This window comes from Carcharodon carcharias, chromosome 11 (assembly GCF_017639515.1).
Source record: "Carcharodon carcharias isolate sCarCar2 chromosome 11, sCarCar2.pri, whole genome shotgun sequence".
Taxonomy (NCBI): Eukaryota; Metazoa; Chordata; class Chondrichthyes; order Lamniformes; family Lamnidae; genus Carcharodon; species Carcharodon carcharias.
The window spans coordinates 75,601,201-75,615,241 of record NC_054477.1 but is presented as its reverse complement, the minus strand read 5'-3'; the positions used below and the strand labels follow the sequence as shown (position 1 = coordinate 75,615,241).

The window sequence follows — 14,041 nt, the reverse complement described above, 5'->3', positions numbered from 1 at the left end:
TAAGTGGCAAGGCAACGGCCAATTCCAACAACAGAAATCTAGGTCGTTTTGACATTCAATGGCATTGCCATCGCTGAATACCCCACTATCAACATCCTGGAGGTCACCACTGAACATATAAATACCATGAGCACTGGTCATTGTGGCAATTGACTCACATCCTAACTCCCCAGAGCCTTTCCACCATCTGCAGGGCACATGTCAGGAGTGTGATGGAATACTATTCAAGACAAGACAAAAACAGCCACCATCTTAAACATTCACTCCCTCCACCACCAGTGCACAATGATAGTACACATGCTACCTAAAAGATGTACTGCAGCAACTCGCCAAAGCTTCTTTAATAGCAGCTTACAAACCAGCGACCTCTACCAGAACAAGGGGTGCAGGCACATGTAATCACCACCTCCCAAGTTCCCCTCTAAATCACACACCATCTCGTCTTGGAAATATATTCCTCTAACGTCACTGAACCAAAATCCTAGAATTCACAATCTAACAGCATGTGGGAGCACCTTCATCACAAAAACGGCAGGCCGTAGTGGTTCAAGAAAAGGGAAAGAAGATTTGCATTTATATAGTGCCTTTCACAACCACTAGATGTCAAAGCGCTTACAGTGAACTAAGTACTTTTGGAGTCTTGTCACCGTTGTAATACATGGAGCGCAGCAGTCAATTTGCACACAGCAAGTTTCTATGAACAACAATGTAATAATGATCAGATAATCTTTTTGTAATGATAATTTGAGGGATAAATGTTGACCCAGGGCACCAGGGATAAATTCCTGTACTCTTCTTCAAAATAGTGCCATGGGATCTTTTATATCGACCCGAAGGGGCAAAGAGGACCTTGGTTTAACACCTCATCTGAAAGACAAGGAGGATGAAAAATGGCTGATCACCACCTCCTTCTCAAAAGCATTTAGAGTTGAGCAATAAGTTTTGGCTTTGCTAACAATGCCTACCTCCCATGAATGCATAAAATAAAAGGGCAGGGATGATTGGCAAGTCAGGTAAGATACAAGCAACAAAGTTTTGGATGAGCTCAAGTTTACAGGGTGAACAATGGGTTGCAATAAGCTAATGCGATGTATTCGCAAACTAATACAAAATTGTAAGCATAAATAAGATAAAAGCCGAGGTTTCGTTAATGTAAGTACAGCACAAAGTCAGTATAAAATTTGAAACCTAAATGGAAATTCACTAACTGGACTGATGCAGATCTAACCCTTCAACAGAATATGCTTCTTTTTCAACTTTTATTTAAGGGTTGCTTTACCTGGTGGAATATGCAGTCTGTACAACAGTCTGAGTTTTTCACTGATGTCTCCATAGTACATTATATCTATGATATAAAAATAGAACTATTATTCAACAAAGCCCGAATTTTCTGTATACTCCACACTGCCAATGTTAAAGCAAGTTTTTTTGCAGCTTGAATACTTCGTGAATCATACAAATTACTCCAAGACTTTAAAATAAACAGAACATACATAATAACTACATTAATCCTGTATATGAGGAAGAAAAAAATAGTTACCTAAACAACTGACCAATTCTTTGAAGTCAATTAGAGAGTCTTCATTTTCATCTAACATTCGGAATGTCCTTTGGGCTAGAATATCTGTATGTGTACCCCATGTCCAGGGGCTTAGAAGACAGAAGAGGTTGCTGAATTGGAAACTATTTATTCTGTATTGTTCCAAGTATGGGAGGCTTGGATCATGATGCAGTGCCGCTGAACCGTTTCCACCCCAGTAACAACTTAAAAGGTGTTCTCGCTAGTTGTTTAAAACAAAGGGTAAATATTAATCTTAGAATTTTATTTACTCTGTATTTAGAAGGGTTTTTTGACACAATAAGAGACAGAGGTTAGAACACATTTTTACAAACTCTTCAATTCGAACTAAATTTTAGAATGTGATTTCTTTTGCTAGTTCCCATTCTGACAGTTTCACATTCACTGCCCACCCTCATAAGTGGATATTTTCCAAGTGGAACTCTCCATGAGTGCTGATAAGCTCATTGCAGTCAAATAATATTAAGTAAATTCAATGCATACCAACCAAGCATCCACACATATTGTCACTTATAACAGCAGCTAGTGGAGTACAATGTCCACCATTACACGCTACCAAATTCCTGGTGACAACTTTCAATTGCATCATTACATTAGTTCCACTGTCACCCATTTGGTTATACCATCTTGGGAGAAACCTAAAGGCCAAATGCAGAAAAGGGTAGTAGCAGTCTCCTGATCTTAAATATTTTCTAATTGTTAACTAAGTATCACTGGCAGAGGGCCTAGCAGCAGGGATCCTACCTACCCACTTCATCAGGGATAATATGTATGTGGAGAAAATTTTACCAATTTTTATTTTAAAGGTGTCAATCCAAGATTATGACCACTGGGGTTTGGGAAATAACTCATTAACATTCAGAATTGAAAGTCTATGGTTGAGTCACTTGAAATTACCAACACTCACAAGACTCACCTTAAATAGGTCATAGAGGTCTCCGAGACCTTCACCACTAAATGAAACATCTGGTGCCACGACTCTGAGCTGCAAAATTATATAAAAAGAGTTAAATTAGCCCCATGATTTTCTGTTAGCTGAGAAGCTAAGCAATTTCCAAATCAATGAGAAACTTTCAGAATGTTTACAAAACGCAAAGGCTCAGGCTCTTCATCTGTTTTATTCTGTTACTTTTATTCTCTTATTTAGCTCTATTAATCACCAATTTGTATATCATGTTATTAAGCTTTCGTTTGTGTGTTCTAACATCATCAGTATTTGTTTACATTATCCAGGGAGACTAGATTTATCTGGGATAGAAACAAGCTGATTAATCATGAGTGTTTGTCATATTAAAGTGCCCATATCTGAACTACAAATCTGCTTACAATATTGAAAAGTACTTTTAAATATAACAAAAATAGTTTGATTTATGAACGTGTGATCCTTCCTTCTCCAGGTAATTTCTGCTTGGCCAAATTTCTATCATGAATAATTAATTTTGCTTATAAACATATTAGTAGCTTCACTGCATCCCATCAATAAAGATATTTTGTTTTTATCAGGTAGTTTGACTATTACACATTCTCATCATTGGAATCTTCAAATGAGCTGCACTAGTATCTTTAATGTTTGTCACAAGAGTGACAAGGCACTGGTTAGTGGCCATTTTCTCAAGTATCAGCAATACTGTTGGAAAGGGTATTTCAAAACAAATTATCAACTGATTATTAAAGTTTCAGTGTGCCACAAATATTTAAAAAGATTTTTAGGACACTGATCAACATTAATAATTCTGTGGTCACAATCTGTTTTTGACATTTTGTTTAAAGTTCCATACCAGTTATTGAACTGTACAGTTATGTATTTTACTAATAGCATTGACTTATAGATTACATAGCGGTTTCCTTGGCTATGTGATTGGTGGCAATGTCTATATAAGCACATATGAATTTAGGTGGAAAAGACCATGTCATTAATACATAACAATATTGTGAATTACAATGTCTATTACATTATTTCAAAATTGGGTAGAGTTTGCATCACAGAATGATGAAACTTTTAAATCCAGAAGTTAATAGCTGGGCTCTAGTTTTGAACGTACAAGAATGAAAGTGACAGATCTTTCATCATACATGGCACTGCAATTAGAACATCAACTCTGTCCAAGGTACAATGTTACCATTTAAATTCAAAGTGAATTTGACAGTTTCTTCCATCCAGAAATAAAAGTATGTTGGCTGAAAAATAAACCTGTTAAAATTGTTAAATTAAAATTTTGGTTACTATATAATTAACCCTTGTGCGAGATGATTTTTTTGATATGATGAAAAATTTGATTACAATGTACTTTAATCAGGAACAACAAATGGGTGGACTCACAATTTAAGCATTTTTTCTTTAGGCATCATTTGAAAGTAGTTGTAATTTCATCACAAATAATTTCATGTATGGAAACATACACTTTTTTCTTTTGTCATGGGATGTAGGCATCACTGGCAAGGCCAGCATTTGTTGCCTATTCCCAATTGCCCTTGAGAAGGTGGTGGTGAGTTGTCGTCATGAACCGCTGAGTCCACCTACAGTAGATACACCTACAATGCTGTTAGGAAGGGAGTACCAGGATTTTGCAATACCAGCAATAGTCAAAGAGCAGTGATATGCACCCAAGTCAGGATGGTATGTGGCTTGGATGGGAACTTGCAGATGGTGGCATTTCCCATGTACCTGCTGCCCTTGTCCTTCTAAGGGGTGGAGGCCGTGGATTTGAAAGGCACTGTTGAAGGAGTCTTGGCAAGTTACAAAAGTGCACCTTGTATATTTGACACACTGCCGCCACTGTGCACCAGTTCTAGAGGGAGTGAATGTTTAAAGTGATGGATGGGGTACTGATCAAACAGGCTGCTTTAGATGGTATCAAGTTTCTTGAGTGTTGTTGGAGTTGCACTGATTCAGTCACAACACTGCTGACTTGTGCCGTGAAGATGATGGACAGGCTCTGGGGAGTCAGGAGGTGAGTTACTTGCTGCAGAATTCCCAGCCTCTGATCTACTCTTGTAGCCACAGTATTTATATGGCTGGTCTAGTTTAGTTTCCGATCAATGGTAACTCCCAGGATGTTGGTGGTGGGGGTTTCAGTGATAGTAACATCATTGAATGTCAAGGGGTGATGGTTAGATTCTCTCTTGTTGGAGATGGTCATTGCCTGGCACTTGTGTGTTGCTTGCCATTTATGTTGTTGTCCAGACCTTGCAGCATATGGACTTGGATTGCTTGAGTATCTGAGGAGTCACAAACAGTACTGAACACTGCAATCAATCAAAGAACATCCCCACTTCTGACTTTATGATGGAGCATTGATGAAGCAGCTGAAGATGGTTGGGCCTAGGATATGACTGAGGAATTCTTGCAGTGATGTCCTGGGGCTGAGATGATTGGCCTCCAACAACCACCTTCCTTTGTGCTAGGTATGACTCCAAACAGTAACGATATTCCCCTGACCGCCCCCACCCCCATCCACCGTTTCCCATTGGCTTCAATTTTGCCAGAACTCTTTGATGCCACATTCCCATCAAATGTTACCTTGATGGAAAAAGCAGTCAATCTCACCTCATCTCTTTTGTTCATACTTGGACAAAGCTGCAATGAGGTCAGATGCTGAATGGTCCTGACAGAATCCAAACTGAGCATCAGTGAGCAGGTTATTGCTATACAAGTGTCATTTGATAGCATTCTCAATGATACCTTCCATCACTTTGCTGATGATCGCGTGTAGACTGATGGGGCAATGATTGGCTGGATTAGATTTGCCCTGCTTTTTGTAATGACTTGCATGATTAATGTATTAAATAGCTATCGTCACTGGTGTGAACCAAAAAAAACCCTCTGGTTCTTTTTATCTTTAAATCACACTAATTAGTTCTGTAAACTTACCACGTTTTGTTTAGTAGTATCCTCCAAGTTCTGCAGCACTCGTATTCTGTGTCTGCAACGCATTAGCTCGATTTGTCCGACATGAAGATCTCCAAATTTCTGAATGTGCAATAAAAACAGATTCAGAAGAACTTAACAGGCAGTACAATGCAGAATCTCTTTCATGATCAATACAAATGGGCAGAGGGCGATAAAAAGGAAGAGAAGCTGCAGAAGTCAGACATACGCTCGGTCAGCTTTCTAAATGCGCTGTGCTGAAACCAAATGTCCCAGGTCCACAGTTACCAGCAACCAACTGAACTACCCTGTTCTACATGATCAAGAAAGTTAATAGTCAAATTCAACTACACGGTCGGTGCTGTTTTAGTGCTAAGCTGAAGCTTTAGATACCAACAATTTTTATTGTTGTTTGTTGAGGATTCAATAATAGTCATATAGTTAAAACAGTACAAAATGGAAAATTAATGTCAACATTTATTTTTAAAATCCTCCAAGAGCCATTGTAACAAGACATTGGTCCCAAGGCTGTAGAAAAAGTAGACATACCATTAACTAATCTGAAAGTGTTGTTAACACTAGTCATGGAAGACTATGTAACCATAAACATTTCACCAAAAAGTGGTTGCCTGATAGGCATGAACTTCCACACAAAATACTGAGAAAGGTGGAAAGAGAAAGAAATAGAATTGAAACATCATTCACCAATGTTGTCTTTCAAATTATCTTAGATACACTTAGCTACTGCTGGGAACCCAGAATTCAAAATCATTTTCCAATCAAAATTTGATCGCCACTTCCATATTTGCATAAAAATGTATTACACAAATTAAAGATGTAAACTGATGGCCATTTATAAAGAATACGTATAACAAGTGAGCCAGGACAAAACCAATCTGTGACCTAATTGAATTTGTGCTAACTGCCTGCTGTAGTAGGTTCAATCTTTGAACATAAAAGTATCAGCATATATTGGCTTGTATTGGTTGTATTATACTTCTACCACAGTGCATTTTAGCTAGAGTCTGGATGTTAACGTGAAACATTACTAGCCTTCAACTGGCCCGCTGTTAAAATGCAACATTTTCATGGTCTAAATAAAGTAGTACAGGTACACAAATTGAATGCAGACTCAATATATCTGGAATTAGATTCTACAATGGGTTAAGGCATAGGCCTTTCACCTCTGGAGTTTCAATTCAGATTCAGCCTGGATGAAAGTCTGAGTTGCTGCATTGGTCCATTGTGAAAAGGAGTTTGAAAATTTGGAATCCAGCTCTCAGTTTCCACTAATTGTCAACCTCACTCAAAGGCCACAGGACGGCTGATATGGGGAATAGAAAAAGGAAACATCAATGCAATAGGGAGTGTTCTTTTGAGGTTGGACCTGCAGCATGTTGTTGGGCCAGAGTACAAGGAATATTACTCTGCATTTGGATACATTATCGCTGACCAATGCGAATGCTATGGGTTGACACTTGGTGCTTGAAAGAGGAAGAGCCCTATTCTCCAGCATTAACATCCTTCAGCTTGATGAGCACAAAAAAAATTAACAAACTTATTACTTAGATGAGCAGGTAGGTGATTGGTTGCTGAGTTTTAAACTAGTACAGAGGAGATGTAAATATTTTATTAAATGGGAGAATACGAGCGGGCGGGCTGGCTGAGTGCGAACTCCGCGCATGCATGTGGGCGAGCGCTGCATAATCTTCCAAAGGCACAGAGCTGCCTCAGGGAGATGAAGAGATAAATAAAAAAATAAAAATGTAATAAAACATGTCCCCTCAGGTGACTCTGTCACATGAGCAGGGACATGTTACTAATGAAAAATTATTTTATTTTTATTTGCTTATGGAAACCTCAGCCTGCCCGTGGATGAGGCTTCCAAAAAGGTGCAAAGGCACCTGCCCGTCAACTGTTAAAGGTTTTGCTGCCCAAACAACCTACGTTAATTTTAATTGCCGGTGGGCACGTTGCTGGCTCTGGCGCGTGCCCGATTGAACTATCACGCAACTGCACGTTGACGTCAGTACACTTGGCCAATGTCAACGCATGTCATTTCACACTCAAGTGGGTCGGGTGAGCACCCGCTCGCCGAGCGAAAATTTCTGCCCTTGGACTTGAAGAGGAAGGATCCAATTGTCGTGGTCACCAATGACATAGGCAGGACTAAGAAAGAGGTTCTGCTGAGAACGTGAGTAGCTAGGGGCTAAACCACAAAGGTAACAATATCTGGGTTACTACCTGAGCTACCAGCAAATTGGCATCACGTAAATAAGATCAGACAGTTGAATGCCTGCCTCATAGATTGGTGTGGGAGAAATGGGCTTTGATTCTTGGGGCAGTGGCATCACTACTGGGCAAAGAGGAAACTGTACCGTTGGGATGGCCTTCACCTGTACTGCGCTGGGACCAGTATCCTGGTGAATCATATAACTCGGGCTGTAGAAAGGGTTTTAAACTAAATAGTGGGGGGGACAGAGGATTCACATGAAGGGGGATCTGGAAAGTTAAAGAGAAAGAACAAGGCAATAGTGGAGAGTAGCAATACAGGTAATGATAACCAGAGTGTGATAGGAAGGGAGAGTGTTAGCATAAGAGTACATCGGTAAAAAGAGTCAGAGTAGGGAAAAACGGTAAAAGAGACATAATTAAAGGCTCTTTATCTGAATGCATGCAACATAGATGACTTGATAGCACAAATAGAAATAAATGTGTATAATATGAAAGCCATTACAGACACTTGGGCTGGATTTTCCGGTCCCACCATGGAGGGAGCTGCCGCGGTGGCACAGCCAAAAGTACGTTGACCTTTGGTGGGACTGGATGATCCCAGCATCGGGCAGGGCCATAAAATCCTGCCCATGGTTTCAAGGTGACAATGGCTAGGATCTGAATATTCATGGGTATTTGACATTTTGGAAGGACAGAAAGGATAGGGAGGTGGGTAGCTCTGTTAATAAAGGATGAGATCAGTACAGTAGAAATGCTGATGCAATGCCAAATTTGCTGATGATACAAAGATAGGTAGGAAAGCAAGTTATGAAGAGGATACAAAGAGTGTTTGAAGAGATATAGATAGGTTAAGTGAGTGGGCAAAAATTTAGCACTTGGAATATAATGTGGGAAAATGTGAGGTTGTCACTTTGGCAGGGAGAATAGAAAAGCAGAATATTATTTAATTGGAGAGAGACTGCAGAATGCTGCAGTACAGAGGGATCTGGGTGTCCTCATACATGAATCACAAAAAATTAGCATGCAGGTACTGTACTGCAAGCAATTAGAAAGGCAATTGGAGTGTTGGCCTTCATTGAAAGGGGGTGCAATATAAAAGTAGGGAAGTCTTGCTACAACCATATAGGGCATTGGTGAGACCACACCTAGAATAATGTCTTCAGTTTTGGTCACATTACTTAATGAGGGATACATTTGCATTGGAAGTAACTCAAGGAAGGTTCACTAGGTTGATTCCAAGGATGAAGGGGTTGTTTCCTGAGGAAAGGTTGAGTAAGTTGGGCCTATACTCACTGGAGTTAGAAGAAGAGGTGATCTTATTAAAACATATAAGATCCTGAGTGGATTTGACAGTGCAGATGCTGAGAGGGTGTTTCCCCTTGTGGGAGAATCTGGAACTAGGGGCCACAGTTTAAAAATAAGGAGTCTTCTAATTGAGATGGAGATAAGGAGGAATTTTTTTCTTTCAGCATGTCTTTAATCTTTGGAATGCTCTTCCCCAGGGAGCAGTGGAGGCTGGGTCATTGAATGTTATTCAAGGCTGAATTAGACAAATTTTTGATCTACAAAGGAGTAAAGAGTTATGGGGGGAGGTGGGGGGTGGGGTGCAGACAACAAAGTGGAATTAAAGCCACAATCAGATCAGCCATGATCTTATTGAATGGTGGAGCAGGCTCAAAGGGCCGACTGGCCTACTCCTACTCCAATTCCTTATGATCTTACGAATATGTATTTACTAATAATGTCGTCACAGATGTGAATATTTCATGCATGTTTAGCATAGGCTACTCTTTCTCTTATGCCATCCCAGAGTCATTCCCTGCAAGAATTATTTTATTAAACATGCATGAGGCAGGAAGGCTGCACGTGGAAGGATATACTTGGCTAATTGGCCTCAAACAGCTTTGCCATTATTCCTTTAGACATCATTTCACAGTGGTTTATTAAATATTGTAGCTTTCCCAAGCTCATCAGACCATTACAAAACACAAACAGTTCACCTCATATGAGTCTCTTATTAGATCAGATATTTCCATTTGCTGAACAGGCTCTTTATCATCACTAAAGACATGTTGCTGAGCAATTTGAAGCAAAGGACTCTCTTTGTTTGTGATATGATCAAGAAACCTGCAAGAAGAGATTCGTTTTACTTTATGAATTAATTTGTGCTCCAGCATTGTATTTTTTTTCATTTTCAAAATTAAACCAAAGAAAATGTTACAGTTTATCAAGAACAAATTCACTACACCTGCTAAGGATTATCAAGGCTTGCCCATCGTCTGTGCAGCTACACAACTCTTGTGTGTTGGCGTCAAGTATAGTCAAGCCCACTTGGAAGATCACCCTTATTCCATCATAGAAGAAACAGTCAACAACATTTAGTGCACTCTCAAGGGGTATAATACTAAGGAACAGAGTCAGGAACCAGGAGAGGGAAATGGATGCTAAACAAGACAAATCTGTCACATGTTCAGCCAGCTCTGGCAAATGCTCTTTTATAAGTTCTTCAAACACAGCTTGATCTACCTGAGCACCTGGAAAACATGGGATATAATAAGGTGAATGGCACAATAGGAAAGCACAACTGGATTGAAAAACTACAAGTACAAACTGTCTACACTAGCAATCTTACTGTGACAAAAACAATGATGGGCACTTAAAGTCATGTTCCTTACATTTTTTTTACATTAACAGCATGCTAATAATCCAGCAGGTTTGACAGCATCTGTGGAGAGAAAGACAGAATTAACGTTTCAAGTCTGTATGACTTCTTCAGAACTGTTCTGAACCATTTTGAGTTCTGAAGAAGAGTCATACAGACTTGAAACGTTAACTCTGTCTTCCTCTCCACAGATGCTGTCAGACCTGCTGAGTTTTTCCAGCAATTTTTGTTTTTGTTTCAGATTTCCAGCATCCGCAGTATTTTGTTTTTATTATACTAATAATCCAGTCTGTCATTTAGTCTATTGACAAACACAATGCCCATCATGATGCATGTTAACAGTATGATTCCAGAGCTATCCATCTACTTTTTTTAGATGTCAGATGTCAGAGGAAGATCGATGATGCTGTGTGACTAGCTAACAAGAGAAACAAAGTAAGTTAAACTCATCTATCTGGTCACAATGTGACCCTTCACCCACTGGCCAATCAATAAGCAATTAAAACTATCTTATGCAAATTAGTGACTGGCACACTTGAATACAAGTCTTTTTGGCTCAGAGGTTTGTGTTTCTACTGTTTACAGGCATTAGATTATTGTAATATCTGGAATTCTAATGGTGCACAGGCACTCTGGATTGTAACGGAAAGTGGTTTACAAATAGCAAAAATACTGGCAGACCACAACTTTGAGAACATTAATAAGATTACAATCTTTCCAACAATAAATAATTCCTCAAAGATGATACTGTTCAATGAACTCAAACAAAATGCAATGTTAATGGAAGAGTTCTATATTTAGATAAAACATACATACTAGTTGCTAGAATAGGGCGACAGGTGTTAGGATATAAGAGAAATGAAATGTGATGGGGCAATGGCAATATTTACACCCATTGAAAACACAATGGGAAATTTATTAGTGTTTTTGATGCTGAAGTGGGATTGGAGGGCCGAAGACAGAATCTGTTGTCCTAATTTAATGTCAATTTTAAGGACACTTTGTTCCTAGTTTTTCATTATATTTTGTTATATTTAGTCCAATAGCTAAAAGTTACAGCAATTTGGAATGCAGTAGGGTTGTTTGGAGCACAGATGTTTCTTTGCAATAGAGACTGAAGAGCTGGAAGATGCAAAATGGATAGGCACCATGGCAGGAAGGAAAGTGTAATTACAGCGCAACAAGTATACACTGACAGTTCCTCATATAAATGTAGACATAGGAATTTAAATACGGGAAATGTTGACAGGATTTCTTCGCAGACGGATGTTTTGTTATAGATTATACATATTTAAATAGAGCTGAATGCCATTCAACATCTATAGACTAACACAGAATTTCTTGCTACAGGAGACAAGTCATTTATTTTGCTAAACGTAGTACAATCTTGTTTATTTTCTTCCCGAGATAATGTTTACACAAAGATTTTTAAGTCACTGGGATTTCTGTGACTTCTTTGATTAAATTAATCCAAATATAATTATGAATTTGGAGTTCTAGCAAGACAGCCCCAATACTGATCTCTAAGAGTAAATCTAAACACCCACATCAGAACTTCCTGCCTGGGACGCATACTCTCAACATTCTCCTGAGCCACAATTAATTAGCGATTTTAGCCAAACTAAAATCATGGGAAAAATGCAGCTATGGATTGCAGGAGTAGAGATGTTCAAAGATAACAGACCAAGCATTTGAATATATTTTTTAATTTAAAGTTGATAGTTGCCAAACAAACATTTACCAATAACTCTGCGGTTGAAGTAATCTGGGAGCATTTTCTCACAGACAGCAACTAGTAGCCAAAAGGCTTCTTCCTCTTTTGCATACAGTAGTAACACAGAGGTCAGAATATTCATTGACTGTAGGCATAGAGGAAAGAAAATATGTAATTTAGAGGCATAATAGTAATCTGATCTTACATGAACTAAGTGGCACTTTAATGAAGTATTATTGAAGATAAAGGACATCAAATGGACTGCCAAGCTAAGACAAATGCATTGGCTGAATTTTCAGCCTCTGTCCATATGGCAAAATCTGTTATGCATCATTAAATTGGTCTGATATGTGGAAATTCTTCACCCATTTCAGACATACGCGGCAATAAAATGGGCTGGGTGATTTGATGGCTTATTAACTTACAAAAAACGTCAATTACAAAGTGTAGAACTAGTTTCATACATTACAAACAAATTGTTCTAACTAAAAGACAACACTACCCCCATATTATCTACCACAGCTCTCATACCAAATTTTAAATCATTTGTTGATAAAGTTGAATGTAAAAGAATTTTCAAACTGTAAGATTCCAAGTTTTTTTAAAAAAAGCAATTGGTTGAAATCTATTTTTGAGAAGGTTTAGTTCATTTCCATCATATTCCAATCATCTTGCCAAGCTAGTAAATGGGTTTTAATTTTCACATTTAATTCAAGCAAATAATTATGAATAGTTTTTACCTGGCAATAGCCTATTTTAGGGTTTCTGTATGCGTATGCTGTCAGTACTCTCCTTAATGCTGCAATGCCAGTGTCACTCTGAAATGCTGGGTGTTCAGGCAGTGAACGATGCAGATCACGTTCAATTTCCTCAGTTGCCATGCAACATTTACCCATAGATTCATCCACCAGATTAGCATAGTAATCAGGGTGTGCAGCTAAATCAGTCACAGAATCTGTAGATAGGCATTTGACATTGTGTTTATATACACGAAAAATGTTTCATTTTCAGTTTTCCTACATTTGTCAGTGTAATCTTATTTAACGACATGAATTGACTGGAATAAAACTAGCTCTTCGTAACAGCAGGACAAATTTATGGCATTTGCAGGTTTTTAAAATTCTAAGCTTCTTACATGCATGAACAGAAGTACTAAAATATTGATTACTTGCTGGTAATATTAGAACAATGAGGCTTTTCTCAATAAATTCAGTAAACTGCCCATAAATTGTTTAGATTTGTTTGGAATTGTCATAGCAATTTCCAGCATTAACTATCCCAAGATAAGCTGAAATTAAGTTATTGCATGTAGTGGGGAATGGTGTTTGCATCCAGGACTAGTTTCGAGATCACTATGTTCCAGCAAGGATTGAAGTGGTACCCTCGTTCAAGGAAATGCAATGGGTTAAGTAACTGATGTGAGAGTGGGAGAGACAGCAACAACACAGTTAAGTTCAATGTAAGGACAGAAAGGGATAATGGAAGAATCAAAGTCAAAAGTGCTGGACTGGTAAAGGCAAAGTTCAGTGAGATAATGAAGAGGTATGGGTGTCGTGATTCGTGACCTGTGTGCACCAGTTCTGGTGGAAGTGGACAACATGCAAATTCCGTGCTGTCACCTCATTTACATGATTGTTGCAAAGGGCTGAGCACGGTCTTGCTGCTTCCGCTCTCAGACGGGAGCCGAGCAGTGACTAATAACACATGTTGTATCCGGTCTTCTGTTCATAAAGGCAGTTTTAATGGCAAGCTAAACCAAATTACAGGAGGCTGCTGTTCAATACCCTTGCTACAATGGTAAACAAGGAGGATGGAACATGGCGCTGCAGGTATTAGTGATGGAAGCAGACTGGAGGAGAGAGGCCGTGGGTTCTATGGGAGAGGGATGGGTGGGCAGGAGACACTCAAAGGGGTTAGGAACAGGTGCCAGAGGAGTTAGTGCTATCATCTGGACCCGAGAATCTGGCAGCATTGCCACAAGTA

The 14,041-nt window shown here is 38.9% G+C and overlaps 1 protein-coding gene across 1 annotated transcript in view; it reads right to left on the bottom strand.

Moving 5' to 3' along the window:
* LOC121284356 (TBC1 domain family member 8) overlaps nt 1–14,041 on the bottom strand; it is a 99,166-nt gene that overhangs the window by 5,767 nt on the left and 79,358 nt on the right. The window contains exons 10-17 of the mRNA XM_041199773.1: nt 12,799–13,013; nt 12,086–12,203; nt 9,931–10,216; nt 9,683–9,809; nt 5,451–5,549; nt 2,496–2,564; nt 1,541–1,781; nt 1,280–1,345 (exon numbers count right to left, since the gene is read on the bottom strand). Of these exons, the coding sequence (XP_041055707.1) occupies nt 1,280–1,345; nt 1,541–1,781; nt 2,496–2,564; nt 5,451–5,549; nt 9,683–9,809; nt 9,931–10,216; nt 12,086–12,203; nt 12,799–13,013 (1,221 nt within the window). The remainder of the gene's footprint in view (nt 1–1,279; nt 1,346–1,540; nt 1,782–2,495; nt 2,565–5,450; nt 5,550–9,682; nt 9,810–9,930; nt 10,217–12,085; nt 12,204–12,798; nt 13,014–14,041) is intronic.